Source organism: Pseudopodoces humilis, chromosome 9, assembly GCF_049639895.1.
Source record: "Pseudopodoces humilis isolate 2021_Gansu_Grassland_sample_001 chromosome 9, ASM4963989v1, whole genome shotgun sequence".
Taxonomy (NCBI): domain Eukaryota; kingdom Metazoa; phylum Chordata; class Aves; order Passeriformes; family Paridae; genus Pseudopodoces; species Pseudopodoces humilis.
Genome location: NC_142208.1, coordinates 25155484 through 25171834, shown reverse-complemented (window position 1 = coordinate 25171834; position 16351 = coordinate 25155484). Strand labels below are relative to the sequence as shown.

Below are 16351 nucleotides of genomic sequence, written 5' to 3'. Positions count from 1 at the left end.
GTAATTTCAATTCTATCCTTCTCCAGAAGGGAATAAACACTTCTGTGTGGTACCAGGCAAGCAGTGCATGTTTCTAATTCCTTCAAGTAACACAAGGGCCATGCTCATGTGGATACATGGAAGGAGGAGCTAATTCATTTAATTCCCACTCAACTGACCTGGTGTTTTCCACGTGGCACCCTTGCTAAATGGCACATACCTTCCCAACAGGCTTCTCCTTCATCTGATATTCCATCACATTTGTCTAGGCATCATCAGGTGGTCAAGACGATTCATGTATTAATGGGTCTAAAATCAGCTCCATCAGACATTAACTGTCTGGCACATTAATAATATAGGCACATTAACTCAGCCCACATACACCCAACCTGCACACGACCCCGGGGCAACCACCCACCATAAACTAACACAGTTAAGAACTATACAAATATTGAGCTGATGGAGCAAAGAATGTGTTTATTAAACACATAAAAACAGTGTCATTCTCTGTGGCTGAGCCGGGGGAGATGCTGCTGGATGTGTTAGGATGTGATGAGGTCTCTGAAGAGTTATGGGCAAAACCTCCTTGCACAGCATATTTCAAATGAAGCTTGGGAGAAAAGCTGGGCAGGAAGATACTGTAAGGAAGTGTCTTAGCTAGGCCCCTGGAGCTTTCTACATATTTTCCAGTGCTAATTTCCATGTTGCTACAGTTCTGGACATCGGCAGAAGTAATTGTTGTGAGACTTAGCTTGCAAGATAAGGGGAAAAAATTGCCAAGTGTTTATCCTCAGCTAATTTCTTTTCAGCAAAGCCAATCCTTTTTAAATTGGTCCCAATGAATTTTAAGGAGGTTTTCTGCATGGTATCTCAATGAAAACAAAACTTAAGGAGTTCATGGCATCGCATGTGTTTCCATATGTACACACATGCATCTGCCTCCCTGCACCTCATCCCCACTAACACCAAATGTCTAAACCTGTACCTTCCCTGTAACCTCAGTGGGTCTCAGGCCCCTGAACCACAAAGTTGTTACAAACAGTTCTGTCATGCATAAACCAGACCAAGAAGAGGAAAGAGGTCCAAATCAATCCTCTCCTTGAGGAGAAAACTGACATTTAGGCTCAACCACTACCAGAGAATCCATTCAAGCAGGCTCTGCTGCACAGAGAAACACTTCTTTCTCTTCTCAGTACATGAAAGAAGGTGACTCTTTATATCACAAAAATTAACAGGGAATGTCTTTAAAGTATATTTAGCAACAGAAAAAATGCTGATGCTTAATATTTTTTTCTTTCCCCTTTATGCTAATACCAAAACCTATGCACAAATAAGTCTGTGTCTAGTCACTCATCCAGTCTTAGTCCTTTAAAGTCCTCTGGCATTTTTTCCCAAACCTGTACCATAAACCCCAACAAATATAACCACATTCTTGTGAAATGCATGAAGAATTTTGTGGGTAGAAAGCCAAAGATCCTTATTCACAGCCAGGTCAAGGTTTGAAAGGGCCAGCAACACAGGCAGGCCACGTGCTCCACGTGGCATCCTAATTTCCCAGTGGTACCCTTGCAATAGCTCCTTATGGGGACTGAGGCTCATGCACAGGGTGTGCCACCCATGCCAAGCCAGCCCTGGTCGCAGGTTGCTCGCAGCAACCAGCATCAATGTGCTGCTGCCAGGCAGCTGCTGCTCCTGACTCATCGGGGTACAGCTGATCCAGGCCATGCAAAGGCAGTCCTGAGGGATTATCCCTTATTCTAATTGAATGAGAAGCCTTTTATTTTTATTTTGTTTTGCCAAATCCTAGCAGTACCAGCATCAGGATATAGTGAAAGAAATGAAGCATCAGCTCATCAAGACATTACTATGCTGAAGACCTCTCAAAGTCTGAGTGCACGACACTCCACCAGCTCCCCATCCCACATGCATCCAACACCAACAGTGCTGCTTTGGAGACGGCATTTCTAGAGAGGAGAAAGGGGATTTTCTTGGGGTTTAGAGGTCTGCAAGTTTTATGGTGGAAAAGTTTTAAGCACATTCCAACACAAGGGTTTGATTCCGTTTTGCCTTCTGGAAGGGACACTTTTTTGCAGGACAATTTCACTTTTGATATTCTAAATTTCAAGTCCCTTTAGGAAACCAGAATAAAAGTATATTTTTAGATCTTTGCATTTGCTTAAAACTAGTTTAGTGCCTACTGTATTATGAAACCCATTTAATTAATGTTTTCTCAGTGCTTGGCTCCCCTCCTTTGAAAGTCATGTACATGGGGAATTGCCATTGATTATTGGTTTGCTTTTTCATGAAACATGAATCAGCCCTGTTTTGGATCACTTTAAAAAAAAACAAATTACATTCTCAAAGACCCCTCAGCTCAGCCTGGCAGTCCTGTAACCAAAGATTTCACTGGAATTACTCCTCTCCCTCAAAGAAAATGTTTGTCACATTCCTCTGAGTTTGTTTCCTAGCACAAGTATCTTAAACATGACCCATTCAAGAAATGTTTTACACCAAAACAAGGATCATCGGTTCACTGTGTGTTTTAATTGCCTTCATTTCTACAAATATTTTCCAATTGTAAATATGACATGCCTGAAATGCTAAGGCTCAGTGATTCAGCTATTAACAGAGGCACAGGCAGAATAAAGTGCCTCCAAAAAGCTTCAGAGCAAGAGCATCATTTAATAAATGAATGCAGCAGTAGATGGATAAAAAAATAGCTTAAATTGTCCAAAGAGGGGATGCCAGTATGAAATTTGGCACAGAAAATATGTATAGGATTTGCTGATGAGCCCCACATGCCTCTGAGCATTGTACATTTTATTAATTAAGGAAGAATGAGTCTCTACATTCCCTGTTGCAGGATATTGTGAAGAATCACCATGGGATAATATCTAACATTCTGGAAATGAATTTGTGGTTCATTTCATGTATTTTGGGGAAAAACAATATGAAAAAATAGATTTGTGTCACAAACCTTTTGTGACAGCTGTTTCTCTGCATTTCAGACACTAACCTGAAGAGAACAAATGGCTTATTTCATTCTTTGCCTTTTAGCCATCAGCTAGAAGAAGGAAAGAAAGGAATGAAGAAAGGAAAGGAGGACAAATACTGGATAGAATCAACTACTCTGTTCTGGACCAGCAGGCATGAATGTATCAATGTGTCTCCTTGCCCCCAAAAAATCACACTCAATTAGCTGCTGAGAATGAGATGCCCATTTGTACCAACACCACAGGAGGAAAAGACAAAGAAGCAGGAAACAAAAGGGATTCTGGCAGCAGACAGATATCTAAAGACAGGCTCTGTCTGTAGAAACAACAAGTCTGTGTGGCTAGGATTTGTAAAAGCAACAGTGACATGAGGTGAGCAGATCACCAAGTGTCCCATGACAAGACAGGTTTGCATTCAAGACAGAAGCATCCTCACAGGCAGAATGGAGAGATGAATAAAATAGACACAGTCACATGCAGGTCTCTGCCAGTGAAAGAGCAACACTGTAGCAGGAGAGACCAGGGAAACCACAGATATTTTGTGGGTCCTTTGCTCTAAGGCAGGCAGGTGTACAAACAGTAAGGAGATGAGGCTGCCCAAGGGGCTGAGCACTAGACACACTCCCAGCCCTTCACAACAGCAGCATCCCAAAGCATCCTCATCCCCAAAACATTATCCTGATCAAGTGAGAATGCTCAGGGCAGAATGCTGCAGTGGGAGTCATGTCAAGAAGCAAAGGTGTATGGTCAAGCTGTAGTAGATCAAGAGCTTCTCTTTGCTGGGTTCTTAATCTGCTGCTACAGAGGAACAATAAAAGGAAAGAGAAGTACAAGGCCAAATGAAAAGTAATACTCTGCTGGTTTCTATCCTCAAGGCAAATTCCAAAGTGCCAGCACACTGTTCAAATCTAATGATTTGTAGAAAGAAAAAAAAAAGAATTCTGGAGAAACTACTGCAGATCTAGAAATGGCTTTAGGGAGTCACTATTACAGATTGCCCCTAAAATCAATATTGTAATGGAACATGCCTCCTTCACTCAAAGATTTTCAATCAAAGCCTGAAAACCAAAAAGACTGTGAGCAAAACCTAAGAATCTGTCTGTACCCTTTGGCCAAAAACCTGACAGAATTTTTGGCTTGGTTTTCTTCTTTTTGTTTTTTCAATAAAAAGTAGGATTTTCTCCTATGTGAGAAAACCCAGATCTAGTGAAATCAGCTCTGAAGTCTACACATATTATTTATTATTTCCTAAGTACTTGCTGGCAGACACAGGTGAATATGCTTCTCTCTCAAACTCAGCTACAGAACTTCTGATATTCCACTAAACATGAAAATGTGTCTACATCCCATTTTTATTGCCTTCTGCCCAATGGAGAACAATTACCTTGCAAGATAATTACAGAGCTACGACAACCACTATGTCCTATTCCAATTAACTCACTACAAATATGCAAGTGAAACAGCATCACTCACTGTCTTTTCATCCTTGTTCTCTATATGATCAGCAAGACACAAGTTACTGAATCAACATTATTTAAAAGAACCTGTAGTGCAGCTAATAAGATGCTCCTTCCTGCTCTTACATTCTGATGTAGCTTCATGCTCACTGTGCTTAACAATAGCAAAATTAAACTCATCTCATTCTACAGAGGAGACTCAGGGGAATGCCAGGGAATGAAAGGATGGGAGTTTCATTTTCTTCTCTTGCTGAGAATGAATTCTGCCTCATATAACTGCTGATGAATTGTCGTTTTAAGAGAGTTTGTTAATTTACAATAAGCAGAAGGCATAAAAACGGACCTCCTTATCTTTAATGGATGTTATTGAGCAACACAAATGGTTCACATTTAAATTAATGCAGAAACATCTTGTCTGTTTTGCCATGATAAGACTGTTCTTTCTGCACAGCATGGGCTCAACTTCTTCTGTTAAATAAAACAACTGGTTTTGCTCAGCTTAATGCCAGGCAGATTTCCAAAGGTTCAGCAGTTGAAGTCAGTTCAGGGAAAAGAACTGGAATTTACCTGCGTCCTTGCTGACTCTTTTTGAGAAAATCTCTCTGAAGAATTTTGAGGTATTTAGTTTCAAGTAAAAATGATCCCTGATAGTGCTGATGTACTTGCTGAGGATAAATCCTCTATTAGATTGCAACTTCCTCCAATGCAAGGATGCTTCCAGCCTCAGTTGCTGTAAAGAAACAAGAGCTGTAAAGGTGCATTTCTTAAAATCAAGTGGGCCACTGAAGGTGAGGTCTGGGGCAAAGGGAGGATGGATCCAGAAAAGTTGCTCACTCCTGATGCCTGTAGGTGTTTTGCCACTGAATGAAACAGCCAGAAAGTTATGTCCATAATCAGAGTATGTGAAAAGGTCCTTCCTAAACTCCTCAGAATGGTAGTGATTTTAAAAGAATTCCCAAATGTTTATCTTTCAGTCATCTGAAAACAAGAGGGATTCTCTCCCACACTGAGAATTCACACATTTTCCCAGAAACTGAGAGATTAGTATAATATAGAAAAAAGGCCAAAACCTAACCCAAATTCTTCACCAAAAAAAAAAAAAAAAAAAAAAAAAATTAAAGTGGGAAAATATTCCTTGCTAGCCAGAATTCACAAAATATGATGCTACTTTCAGCCTGGCAGCCCAGCTTTTGATTAGCCTTGCCAAGCTGTGACAGTATGGGAGATCCCCATATGCCTCAGAGGGATGCATTATTCAATATATTAATTAGAGGGCTGGCTTTCATCAATGCTTCCTACAAAGTATCACGAAGAATTACTCTGGGACTATTCCTGAAAGGCTGGAATTTATTTGTGTCTGAGTTCACATGCATCAGGAGAGCCAGGATGAAGCCAGGCCAGGCAGACTACATGAGTCAGCAGTACAGCATTCCAGCTTCCAACACGGGCCTTTGGAACACAGTGATGAACAGTGATGGGGTTTGTTTTGATGGATTTTGGTCTTATTTGGTACTTTCTTGCATGAGAAGAACACAGATCCTCCCACCATGCACTCTTCAGACAGACAGAGCTGTTTGGGACCAACTCAAGAGATCAATACAAATTGGGAGAAGTATTCAACAAACTCTTCTTTAAAGCATTTCTGGTCTTTCTTACTAGTGGTGCATCTAGTCTGCTTCAGTCTCACTCAGTCAAAGAGAGTGCGGGGGAGGTGGGGGTTATAAAATTATCCAAAATTAGCAATGAGAGAGGTAAGAGAAGAGACTGGCCCCTGGGAGATAAAGAAACCTGATAGATGAGAGACCAAAGCAAAAGACTTTTTTGCTGGCTGAAAGCACTAACTGCAGTGCAACAGGTGACATATAGTGGTAGGCATTAGATTTAAACCAACTAAACAGAAATATTTCAGCTCTTACTATCTGGGGCCTTAAGAAAAAAATAACTGCCAGCCAAAGAACATTAAAGTCATAAATGTGGCAAACATCACAAATTGTACTAAAATCACAACAAATCACAAATTCTAAAAGCCCGATAGTGTTTATGTAAGAACATCCACAGTTACATTAGTGGAGAGGGATAATCCTTCCTTCTGCAAGACACATTGAGTTTCTCAGGCAAAAAGAGGTTAGAGAAAAAAAGAAGGCAGTTAGGAAGAAAAGCCCTTCAAAGACAACTTATTCCAAAATTGCCCTTCCAGAGGATATACCCTTCATTGAAAGAACTCATTCTTGCTGTGACAGCAGCCAGAATTACAGAGATGCCTAAGTATTGTAACACTTTATCATGTGGCACCTTCCTTAGGGTTCACTTATTATGTAGTTCATGGGTTTTAAAGGGTAATTTGAAGTATTTTAAATTATTTCCCTTCATAATCACACAATCCTTCTAGCCAGAATGTTTTTAGCGTGTTTTTCTTTCTTTGTTGTTTTTTTTTTTTTCCCCATTAAAAGAGCTTTGAGCCTAGGCAGCCTGTTAGCATGACATCCACAGGACTTCGCAAAAAAGTCAAACACTAATTTTCCTAGGAAAGCAGGCAGTAAGGAGAGGAGCACCACACAATACTAAAGCATTCATCAGCTACAACTTAGAGCTTACATTTATAGCAAAAGAGATTAGTTCTAATAAATTTCCCTTGTAAAATAAAGTCATCAGTCAGCATAAACATACACCAAACCCCCAAATATCTCTGGTTTTAGTCCCAAGTAAACTAGGAAACAGTCTGTAATAATTCTCCAGTATTGCACTATGGGTTTTTTCCCACCTTCTACAAAGATGCTTTCCCAGATCCAACTATTTCTGTCAATCTCTCTTAAATTTGTTCAAAAAAGAACATGGACTGTGCTCAGAATGGGGAACAGTAGTCTGAAAATTACACTGACTATAGGCACTAATGGAACTCGTGGCGTCTGTGCAGTCTCTATAAAACAGTCCTGCAGTGTTTCTCAGAGATAGAAAGTGAAGGATTTTCCTGTTCTTAGGGTCATTTAGGTTTATATACTTTTAGATATCCATAAAATCCATCACAATGTCCCTGGAAGAGCACTTACCAATCTGTAGTTCAAAACCAGGATACAATTATGTTTAGGAAAAAATACCACACCCTTTGTCTCAGACTGCACTCTTTCCCTGCTGTATTTTTTCTAAAAATCATATATTGCAAAATGAGATTTTATTCAAGTTTTAAGATTACTTTTAAAGATCATCCAAAAGCTGTCAAACATTTCATGATATTCTTTCCTTTAATTTTTGAAACATTTTGATAATGGTGCCATGAATTATAAAATAACTTTACCAACTTGAAACTTTTTCACGTTTTTCAAAAATCAACATTATTTCAGCCAATAAGAAGTATCCACCTCTATATCCAGGTTGCATTTATATCTCTGTCACTGAGTTACTGTGTAATCACAAGTTAGTCACCCACAATCTAACATTTGGAAACACTAAATATCTATAGTGCCAGTGGCATTATTTTCAGGTACACAAATGAAATAAAATACCTAGCCTCACAGGTTCACTTTGCCCTTTTTTAAGCAAAAAGGAAAATAAAATGAGGTTTATTATCACCATGATGTTGTGGTCTTCAATTAACTAAAGTGATCTTGCAAGGAAATCTTCCAATACATGGCAAAAATTTATGAGAAAGTCTCATCTCTCCTGAACTCTTATTACAGAGCTTGAGGCTAGAGTTTGAAAATGTCCTCAGCTTAGTAAATTCATGGTCATGGTGGCTTGAGCAACACATTCCAGATTTGTGCTAGCTCAACTCCCCAGAAGAAAAGACTTCCTTGGGCGTTCTTGCCCACAGGGCATGGGAAACAAGTCCCTTACCAGAGCCAAGTGAGTCATTAGCCCAAGGGAGGCTCCAGCAATAGGCACTGGGTACATGCCTTGATGATGCTCGTAGGTGTCATCCATGGGTGCTAAACTGGAGTCATTCCTTTTATCCAGAGCTCCATGTATGGTATGGTTTTAATTCTGAAAAACTCCAATGTAGGATTATTTAAGAGTCAATTTGACATTTACAAGACTATGTTTTCTTAACACTAAACTTGGCTGTAAAAAATCAGGCGATGTTTCCCCAGCACTGTGCAATGACACCATCTGGTAGTTAATGATTAGTGGGATTTACAGGAAAGGCAGGCACATATTTGACTAACCATCTCTCTGCTGACAAACTAGGCAAGTAAAGGTAATGTCAGCTGCATCCAAAGGTCACTACTGGAACTGCTGCTGAAACAGTCTGTGTGGACCAAAATTGGCACAGGAATTAGGAAATATCAGTGCTGTCACAATGATGAAGAAATAAAAACAGACACAAACATCTGTGTGAAGGGAGATATAAACCCAGATAATAACCTTTAGAAACACTGAGGTAAACCCCTTAACTTCTGCCACATTACTCTCAGATATCCAAGCTAGCCTCCACTATAGTCCTGAAATTCAGGCTGCAAATAAAAAGAAATACACTGGCTGATACATTTTATCACCTTTTCCTATCCAAAATCACAAAGAAGACTGAAAACCTTACCCTCAAAAGACAAAATTTGTTGTCTCATTCCTCAAACAGCTGTGACAGAAAACCTTTAACCCCAAAGCATAACCTATGTTAGTGGACACCCTTTCCTTCTTTCAGTGAAAGTGTTCCCTTCTCACAATCTTTAACCCTCAGAGATCAAAGTGAGCGTGGTTGGCATTCATAGGTGCAAAAAAACCACTCCAAAAAAAACATAAATCTGGTTGATTATCATGGGAAAGAAGGGAAAAAATTAAATTCTGGGGAGATTTGTTGAGGGAATCAGTAGTATATTTGAGAACTGCCTGATACACCAAATTTTTTCTACTTGCAAATACAAATGCTGTTCTTTGAAGCCACGCTAGCGAATGTCCTACTTTACTCCTCCCAGTCGCTCCTTTCCTGCCTTGTTGGTCTTTCCTGTCCAACTTTCATCACTAGTGTGTATTCCAGTGGCTTTTACCGAGTTGACTCACGCTCCACACTGACTTCAGGGCTCCAAGTATTCCCAGAGGCATCAAAAATGCTCTGAAGATTTATCTCTCTTCCATGCAAATGGGTATTCCCCATTTTCCTGCTTCCAGGCTTTGAGAGAATCAGCCAAGGTCCCAGAGAACATGAGTAAAAAAATACATGAGAGAAGGGAAATGTCTAGCTGTAACAGGCAAAAAACAAAATAAAACAAACCACCCAAGGCAAATTGTTCCACATCCACCACTTCATATTCCTCAGTGGTGATGGAAGGCAGGAAACAGGAATGTGTTCTCCAAAAAAGGAAAAGCCTGGGGAGACCCTAAGGAAGGGTGTTGGTGTCCAAAGGAATGTAGTGCTGTCCTCTGCTCAGGATGGTGATCCTCGTGTCTGCTCAGCAAACATAGGCAGGGCCTCCAAAGACAGGTGGACAGGGGATATTCACAGCTGTTTAGCTGATTGGACAGAAAACACAGGTCTCCTTGAGAAACTCTGTATTTTAAAGAATTAAGCCGTAAGATGATAAATGCTATTGTATCATCAAAAGGCTAGTTCATATGCCACTAAAGCATCTTTTCGTTCTCTTGAACCCTCTAGTGCCCTTAATCTACTGCTGTAGTACTTCATATTATTATATTTGAGTACTTTACCCACTACAGTCACCAAGGTGCTCCCCTATCCCAGTCTCACCTACAGGGTATCAAGGCAAAGTCATGTGGAGTCACCCAAGGTGACAGGGAAAAGCTGTGGTCCATCAAAGGGCTTGGTGGATGCTCCAATAACCAAATTGTCCTGCCCGCCTCCCATTGTGTTGCCACAGGAAAAGGCAGAGGTAGTAAAAAAAACTTCAGGACAATTCAAGTTTTTATCAGAAGAGCAACAGTATTTAGTCAGCAGAACACACCATGTGTTTTACAGACAAGGAAGCTTCTCCAGCATTTCTATGGTAAAAAATGCAGGCTTTATTTTCTTCTATCCTCCACATGGCAGCACAGGTGTCCAAGTTACAGTGATACAAAATGAACAGGGCCCAGGGGGAGCTGCAGAAATGTGTTCTGAAAGAAAAGAACATTGAGTAGCTTTTTAACAAACTTTGCACCCATGCCTGTTCCAGTTATCTTGAGTGATCTTGGAATTTCTGAATCACATTAGCGTAAATTCCCTATTTTCAGTCTTGCAGGATCCTAAGTTATTAAAATCTGAGGCCAAGGCACGTGGGAGCCAAATCTGGATGCCTATACACACATCAAGTAACGCATTCTGTTCAAGCTCTGCCACTGCCATCAGTGGGTGCAGTTAACAAATGAATCACTACTACCGAAGTAGAGAACTCAAATCCTGTTTTTTTTTTAAACTATGAGTGGCCCAGGGGTGAATCTCAGCTCATGCACAAACTTTGAGCAGGCTCAGGAACTGATGAGACATGTCCCATGAACAGTTGGACATGTGAGATCCATATGGAAGGAGAACACAAAACTACAAACCAGTGAGTAGCACCAACACTTATGACTAAGGAAAGAATCTGAAAACAAGAGCCAGGACACAATGCCACAAGTCAGGATTGGAGATTAGGGCTTTGTTTCTGACCAGAGGAGAGCCATCACAGATGCTGCCTGCTAGAGATACATCAAAAAACACACAGAGTGACTTGTGTGTCTATGACTAACAGAGAGGCTGTGCTTACTCTGCTGAGGGAAAATTCACAAGCTCTGAAGCAATCCTGATTTTCTCCTGGCCTTAAGGTCTCTACATGCAAGGTCTCTCAGGGAAGGTATAATTACTCAGAAAGATCTCAGAGAGAAAAATAAGACCTCTTCATGTCAGGTTGACTGATCACAAGAACTGGGTGAAATTTATAGTCTTCACAAGCCCATTCAAAGCAGCCTTAGAGATGAAAGTCATGTTTTGAAGACAAACACATTCAGCAAAGCCTGCCCCAGATAAAGCCAGCTGCATTCCAATCAGATGGAGATTGTCCCATTTCATGAAGGATGCTTACCTGAGCCTCTGCTAATGAACAATGCATAACAGCACAAAAGAGAGCTTACCTCATTTTGCATCTCCCTATCGTTACTATTTCAATTTCCATGGAAGTTTTAATTCAGAGGTTCAGTAATGAAATATTTGATAGACTGATGACACTGACAGCGATGGACTGGTGATGTGGAAAGGCAAGTTTGCAAGAGGTAAGCTGAGAGCTGCAGTCGACACACCTGAGGGAAGGGATGCCATCCAGAGACTGACAGACTTGAGAGGTGGGTCTGTGTGAACCTCATGGCTCCAGGAGAACTTACAGCACCTTTCAGTAGCTAAAGAGAGGGAGTCTTTACAGGAACATGTAGTAACAGGACAAGAGTAGTGGCTTTCAATTTAAGGTTGGTAGGTTTAGAATAGATAATGGAAAGAAGTTCTTTATTGTGAGGCTGATGGGACAATTGAACAGGTTGCCCAGAGAAGCTGAAGACATCCCATTCCTGGAAGTATTCAAAGCCAGGCTGGGTGGAGCTTTGAGCAACCTGGCCTAGTGGAAGGTGCCTTTGGCCCTGGCAGGAAAGTTGGAATTAGATGATCTTTAGGGTCCTTTCCAACCTGTATTATTCTATGATTTTATGAGATTCACAGAGTAGTGGCTTACATTCCCCTGAAACTTTTAGTTATACCATCTTTTCTCTCCCCTTCATAGCGCAATAAAAAAGAAATCAACAAATTTCTGAAGCTAAGATGTTCTTTTTTGCATTTTTTCTGTACAGATCTTACAAGCCAGAGCTTGCAAGCCATCACAGTTTTCAGCTTTAAAAGGAAAGAAAGGAAAAAGAGAAATAAATCAGCTAAGGAGAGATATTATGTTCCACAATTTCAATACCTCTGATCCCTGCACTATGGATTGTTTCAAATCCCTCCAACTCTGGGAAAAACCTAATTCACTCTCTTGGGAAGCTTATTCTCTATAGGACTCTGCTGTTTCTGAGTGGAATGAAGATTTCTAAGTCTATGTCTTTTGAGTTTTACCTATAGAAGACTTGCACATTTCTTCAGAGAAAAAGGCACCTGAAACAGAGACATTATGTAATGCACTGCTAAAAAACAGTGTTCAAACTGTGCAGCCAAAAGACAATGAAAAATGAGGTGGACTGTGGAAAAGAATACATATTTGGGTGTCAATTGGACAAACAAGCAATTTCCATTAACCAATATTATATGAAAGATGAAAATAAGGCACAACATCACAACCTGTCCTTTAAAATGAGGTTCTCCTTTGTTCCCAAGTCAGCTTAGCCCTTGCACTTTATCCTCCAAGAAAGCCTCTCCCTTAAGCTCACATGTGCTATTTGAAGGATAGGGTAAAATTATTCCAAGGATCAAATATTCTGCGCTACAGAAGGATACACCTGGAGAGGATCTACACTCACTCTTGTCATGTGCACCCAGCATGAATAGTGAGATCAAAGGATTTTTGGTAGTTAGGTTAATCATCCACCTGCCACCAAAACCAGGAGAAAATAACAACCTCCTTTCCTACATTATGGAATTTTGGAACAGTAACATGGACAGACAAGGTTCTAGACCTTTGATATATTTTGCAGGTCTGTGTGATTTAGGAGCCTTAAAACTTACTTTCCTCAGTGTTTAAAACCTTCTCACACTGTCCAAATTCCTCAGGCGCACTAAGGGAAATCTCTAGACCTGTTGCCAAAAAGTCATGTTTTAAATGTTGGAGCCTAAAGATTTTTAGAGAGATTTGCAGAAGGATGTAGATTATTTTAAATGAGGAGTCTACCTTCACTGCAAGGTGTGGAAATACTGAAAATACAATCTATATTTTGTGCCTGGATTCCAGGGGCTTTCAATGAGATGCAAAAGTTTCTATGTGAATTTGACTATAAGATATATAGATATAGATATATATCATGCTTTGTAATTGGGAGTCAATTTTTAAGTTTTCCAAGTCCTTCCTATTTTTAACCATCCAAAATGTGACCCTCCGGTTCCTTAATATTACAATCTTTTTTGGTCTTAAGGACTGGACACTTTTAGCTGTGCACAGATTCTGTAAATCAGCACTTCCACACATTCACACACACACCATCATCTGGCATATAGTAACTACAGCATTAAGAATCTGATTCAAGCCCCAAATCCTAAATTCAACTACAGAAGAACTGCACTTCTCATTTTCTCCCTGAAAGTCAATTCTTGAGCCTTCACATGGTGCAGAGAAGTTTGGAAATGAGGCATACAAGATGGCTGAGCCTGGAGATAGGAACTAAATTTGTTTCATCATCTGATTTTAAGACACTCTTCCAGTTGACACTTGGGAAATGAGAAGGAATTGAGTCACAAAGCAGATTTTTAGCAAACTGCAGATCTTGGGCTTTCACTAGTCACTATAATGAAACTGGCTCCTCAGAGAGTGATTTAAAGCAGAGTGAATCATCCCTTCTCAGCAAGATTGCATAAGGAGACTGGTCAGAGTGGTTGGCTCTGCACAAGGACTGTGTTCTAGGCTAAAGTAACTCTCTGAAGGACTGGAAAATGGGAAGTCAAATGGTCACAAGTTTGTCGCTGAAGCACTGGGCAGTTCCTCTGTGTTACTCTAAGCAGGTGTACAGTGAAGAAGCAGGAGTTTTGCCATTATCAAAAGACTTGTACTTCTTGTAAAAGACACCACATTTTATCAGACGAGAGGTACAAACACAGAGATTATTGCACTGCAAGGCATGTGCTGAATTTATACCAATTATGATGAAAAAAACCAAGGATATACTTCATGTTCAGGTAAAGCAAGCAATCCCTTCAAGTCAGATGCCTTTCTCCCCTCCATGACCCACCCAAAGCAAGCCAGTGGCCCTAACTCACCAGTAAAACCTGTTTGGAGTGACCCGCTCATGCATGAGCTGCCATTTCCTTCCAAAGTCCATGGAGCTGTACAGCTGGAAGACAGAGAGAGAGAAAAAGTATAAACTTTGAGGATAAACAAAGACTGTTGCTAGAAAAAGTATTAAAATCAGCTCAGATTAAAGAACACAAATGGATTGCTCACAATAATTATACACAATTATAGATCACCCTCACTTCCATGGGAGGCTAACAAGGCAATGTCTTCCCTTTACCTTAAACCTGACTGGGCTCCTGAGAATTAAAAGCAGGTTGTCTCTTCCCAAACCCTGTCAACAACTTTGTGGCTCCAAATTTCAGCTGTCAACACATTCACTTTGACTGTCATGTAACAAAGCTGGCTGTTCCCCTGGCTTTTTTTGCCTAATAGGAAGCAGGTGACATGTGAGTTCCTAGTATCAAATAGAACAAGAGACAAATCAGATTAGTCAACGTGACTCTGATGTGGTAGTGACTCTCTACTCAAGGTCATGCCATGATTTGTTTTTATGGAATGAATCAGATCTCTTCCGTATTGAAAAGTAAATTGCTCCTAATTTATATTTTCTAATATTCAGAATGAGGTCTAAATTTTTAGATAAGTTAGAAATCAACCTGCTCATTAGTTAAACACCAAAGACAGTGATGTGACTGTTCTGGAAAGCCAAATTTTCAATGTAATGATCTTTTTGAGTCTTTCTGGTTGAGAAATAAAACAGCTGGAATGTAACCAAACATCCATACAACTCCACACTGAGTTCCAGACATATATTTGACTCATACATACTTCGCTTAATACCATAAACACCATCCTCCATGTAATTATTTTCTTACCCACAATGCATCTTCTCACAATCAAAACATATGCAAGCTTCTTTTCTACAACTGTGAGCAAATTTGGTCCCTCAGAGAAAAAAATATGCTTTACCACTAGATCACAGAGAACTAAATATCAGGCAGCATTTTGATCAGGATTTCAAGTAAATTTCATCTGATGTAAATTCTGGCTTAACAAAACAAGGGTTGATTTCCATCTAAGGAGGTAGATAAGAGAACTGAAGAACATAAATGTTTCTAATAGCCAAATTTAAGTCCTTCATGGGAAAATGATACCATTTGAGCACATGAGATTCTGCATTACATTTTGAGTACCTGGATTTGAAAATTTGAGACAGGTCCATGTTCAAATTGGAAGGGTTCACAGCCTAGTGGTGTCTCTTGTGGCACAGCTGTGATGGATGGCTAAGTGTGACTGGGAATATAAACCACATGTGCTCACACTGAATATTAACATTTCTTGAATAGGCAGTATCTTTGACCACAGAGATGCAGCAGGCACACCAGAGCTGGACCACAGATCAATTTAGAAAGGTGATTGGAAAGGGCTGCTTGAAAGTGTTCAAAGCATGAGGCAGTTAATTAATTCTTGCTCTGCCTGTACTCAACTACACAACCAAATCACTGTATAGCCAGCAAAAGAAAGTCAGAAACTGAAATTCAGACTCCATCAAGTATCTAATGCAACTGATATGTGTAAAGACAAAAGAATCAGGCCTTTACATTTATGCCAACAGGAATTCCAGTTTGGCCAGTAACAGATCAAGCTGCCAGTAAAACACACATGGAGGAAAGATATGGAAGCAGGCATCCTTCAATCTTCATGTCAAAAAAGGCTCAAATTATGTAAACTTCAGCCAACACCACTGAGCTTGTTGTAAGAAATATTAGGAAAGATTTTCTGCCCCATGTTCTTCAGGAGATCAGATATTATCTGAATATTCTAATTTGGCCATATTTATTTAGCACTGTCTCTAGACAGTGTAATATACTATGCTAAAAGCTCACAATAGCCATACTTCCTCTGCTTTTCAGGTGATTGTCTAAAAAAATATGATAGTCCTCTGCCCCAAAAGGAATTCTGCGTAGATACAAAATAAAGCAACAAAGCGTCACTTGTCTTTTTTAATTAAAAGAGCTGGGAAAAGAAAATTCCTTGTCCGAATTTGAGATTAGATTTAAGAAGTAAGCATCAATATTATGATAACTAATTCTCAGAACAC

The 16351-nt window shown here is 40.0% G+C and overlaps 1 protein-coding gene across 2 annotated transcripts in view; it reads right to left on the bottom strand.

Annotated features, from left to right (window-relative positions):
* Nucleotides 1–16351, bottom strand: part of SORCS3 (sortilin related VPS10 domain containing receptor 3) — a 267664-nt gene that overhangs the window by 81202 nt on the left and 170111 nt on the right. For both annotated transcript variants that reach the window (XM_005520720.2, XM_088059520.1), the window contains exon 5: nt 14274–14347. In XM_005520720.2, coding sequence (XP_005520777.2) covers nt 14274–14347 — 74 coding nt within the window. The remainder of the gene's footprint in view (nt 1–14273; nt 14348–16351) is intronic.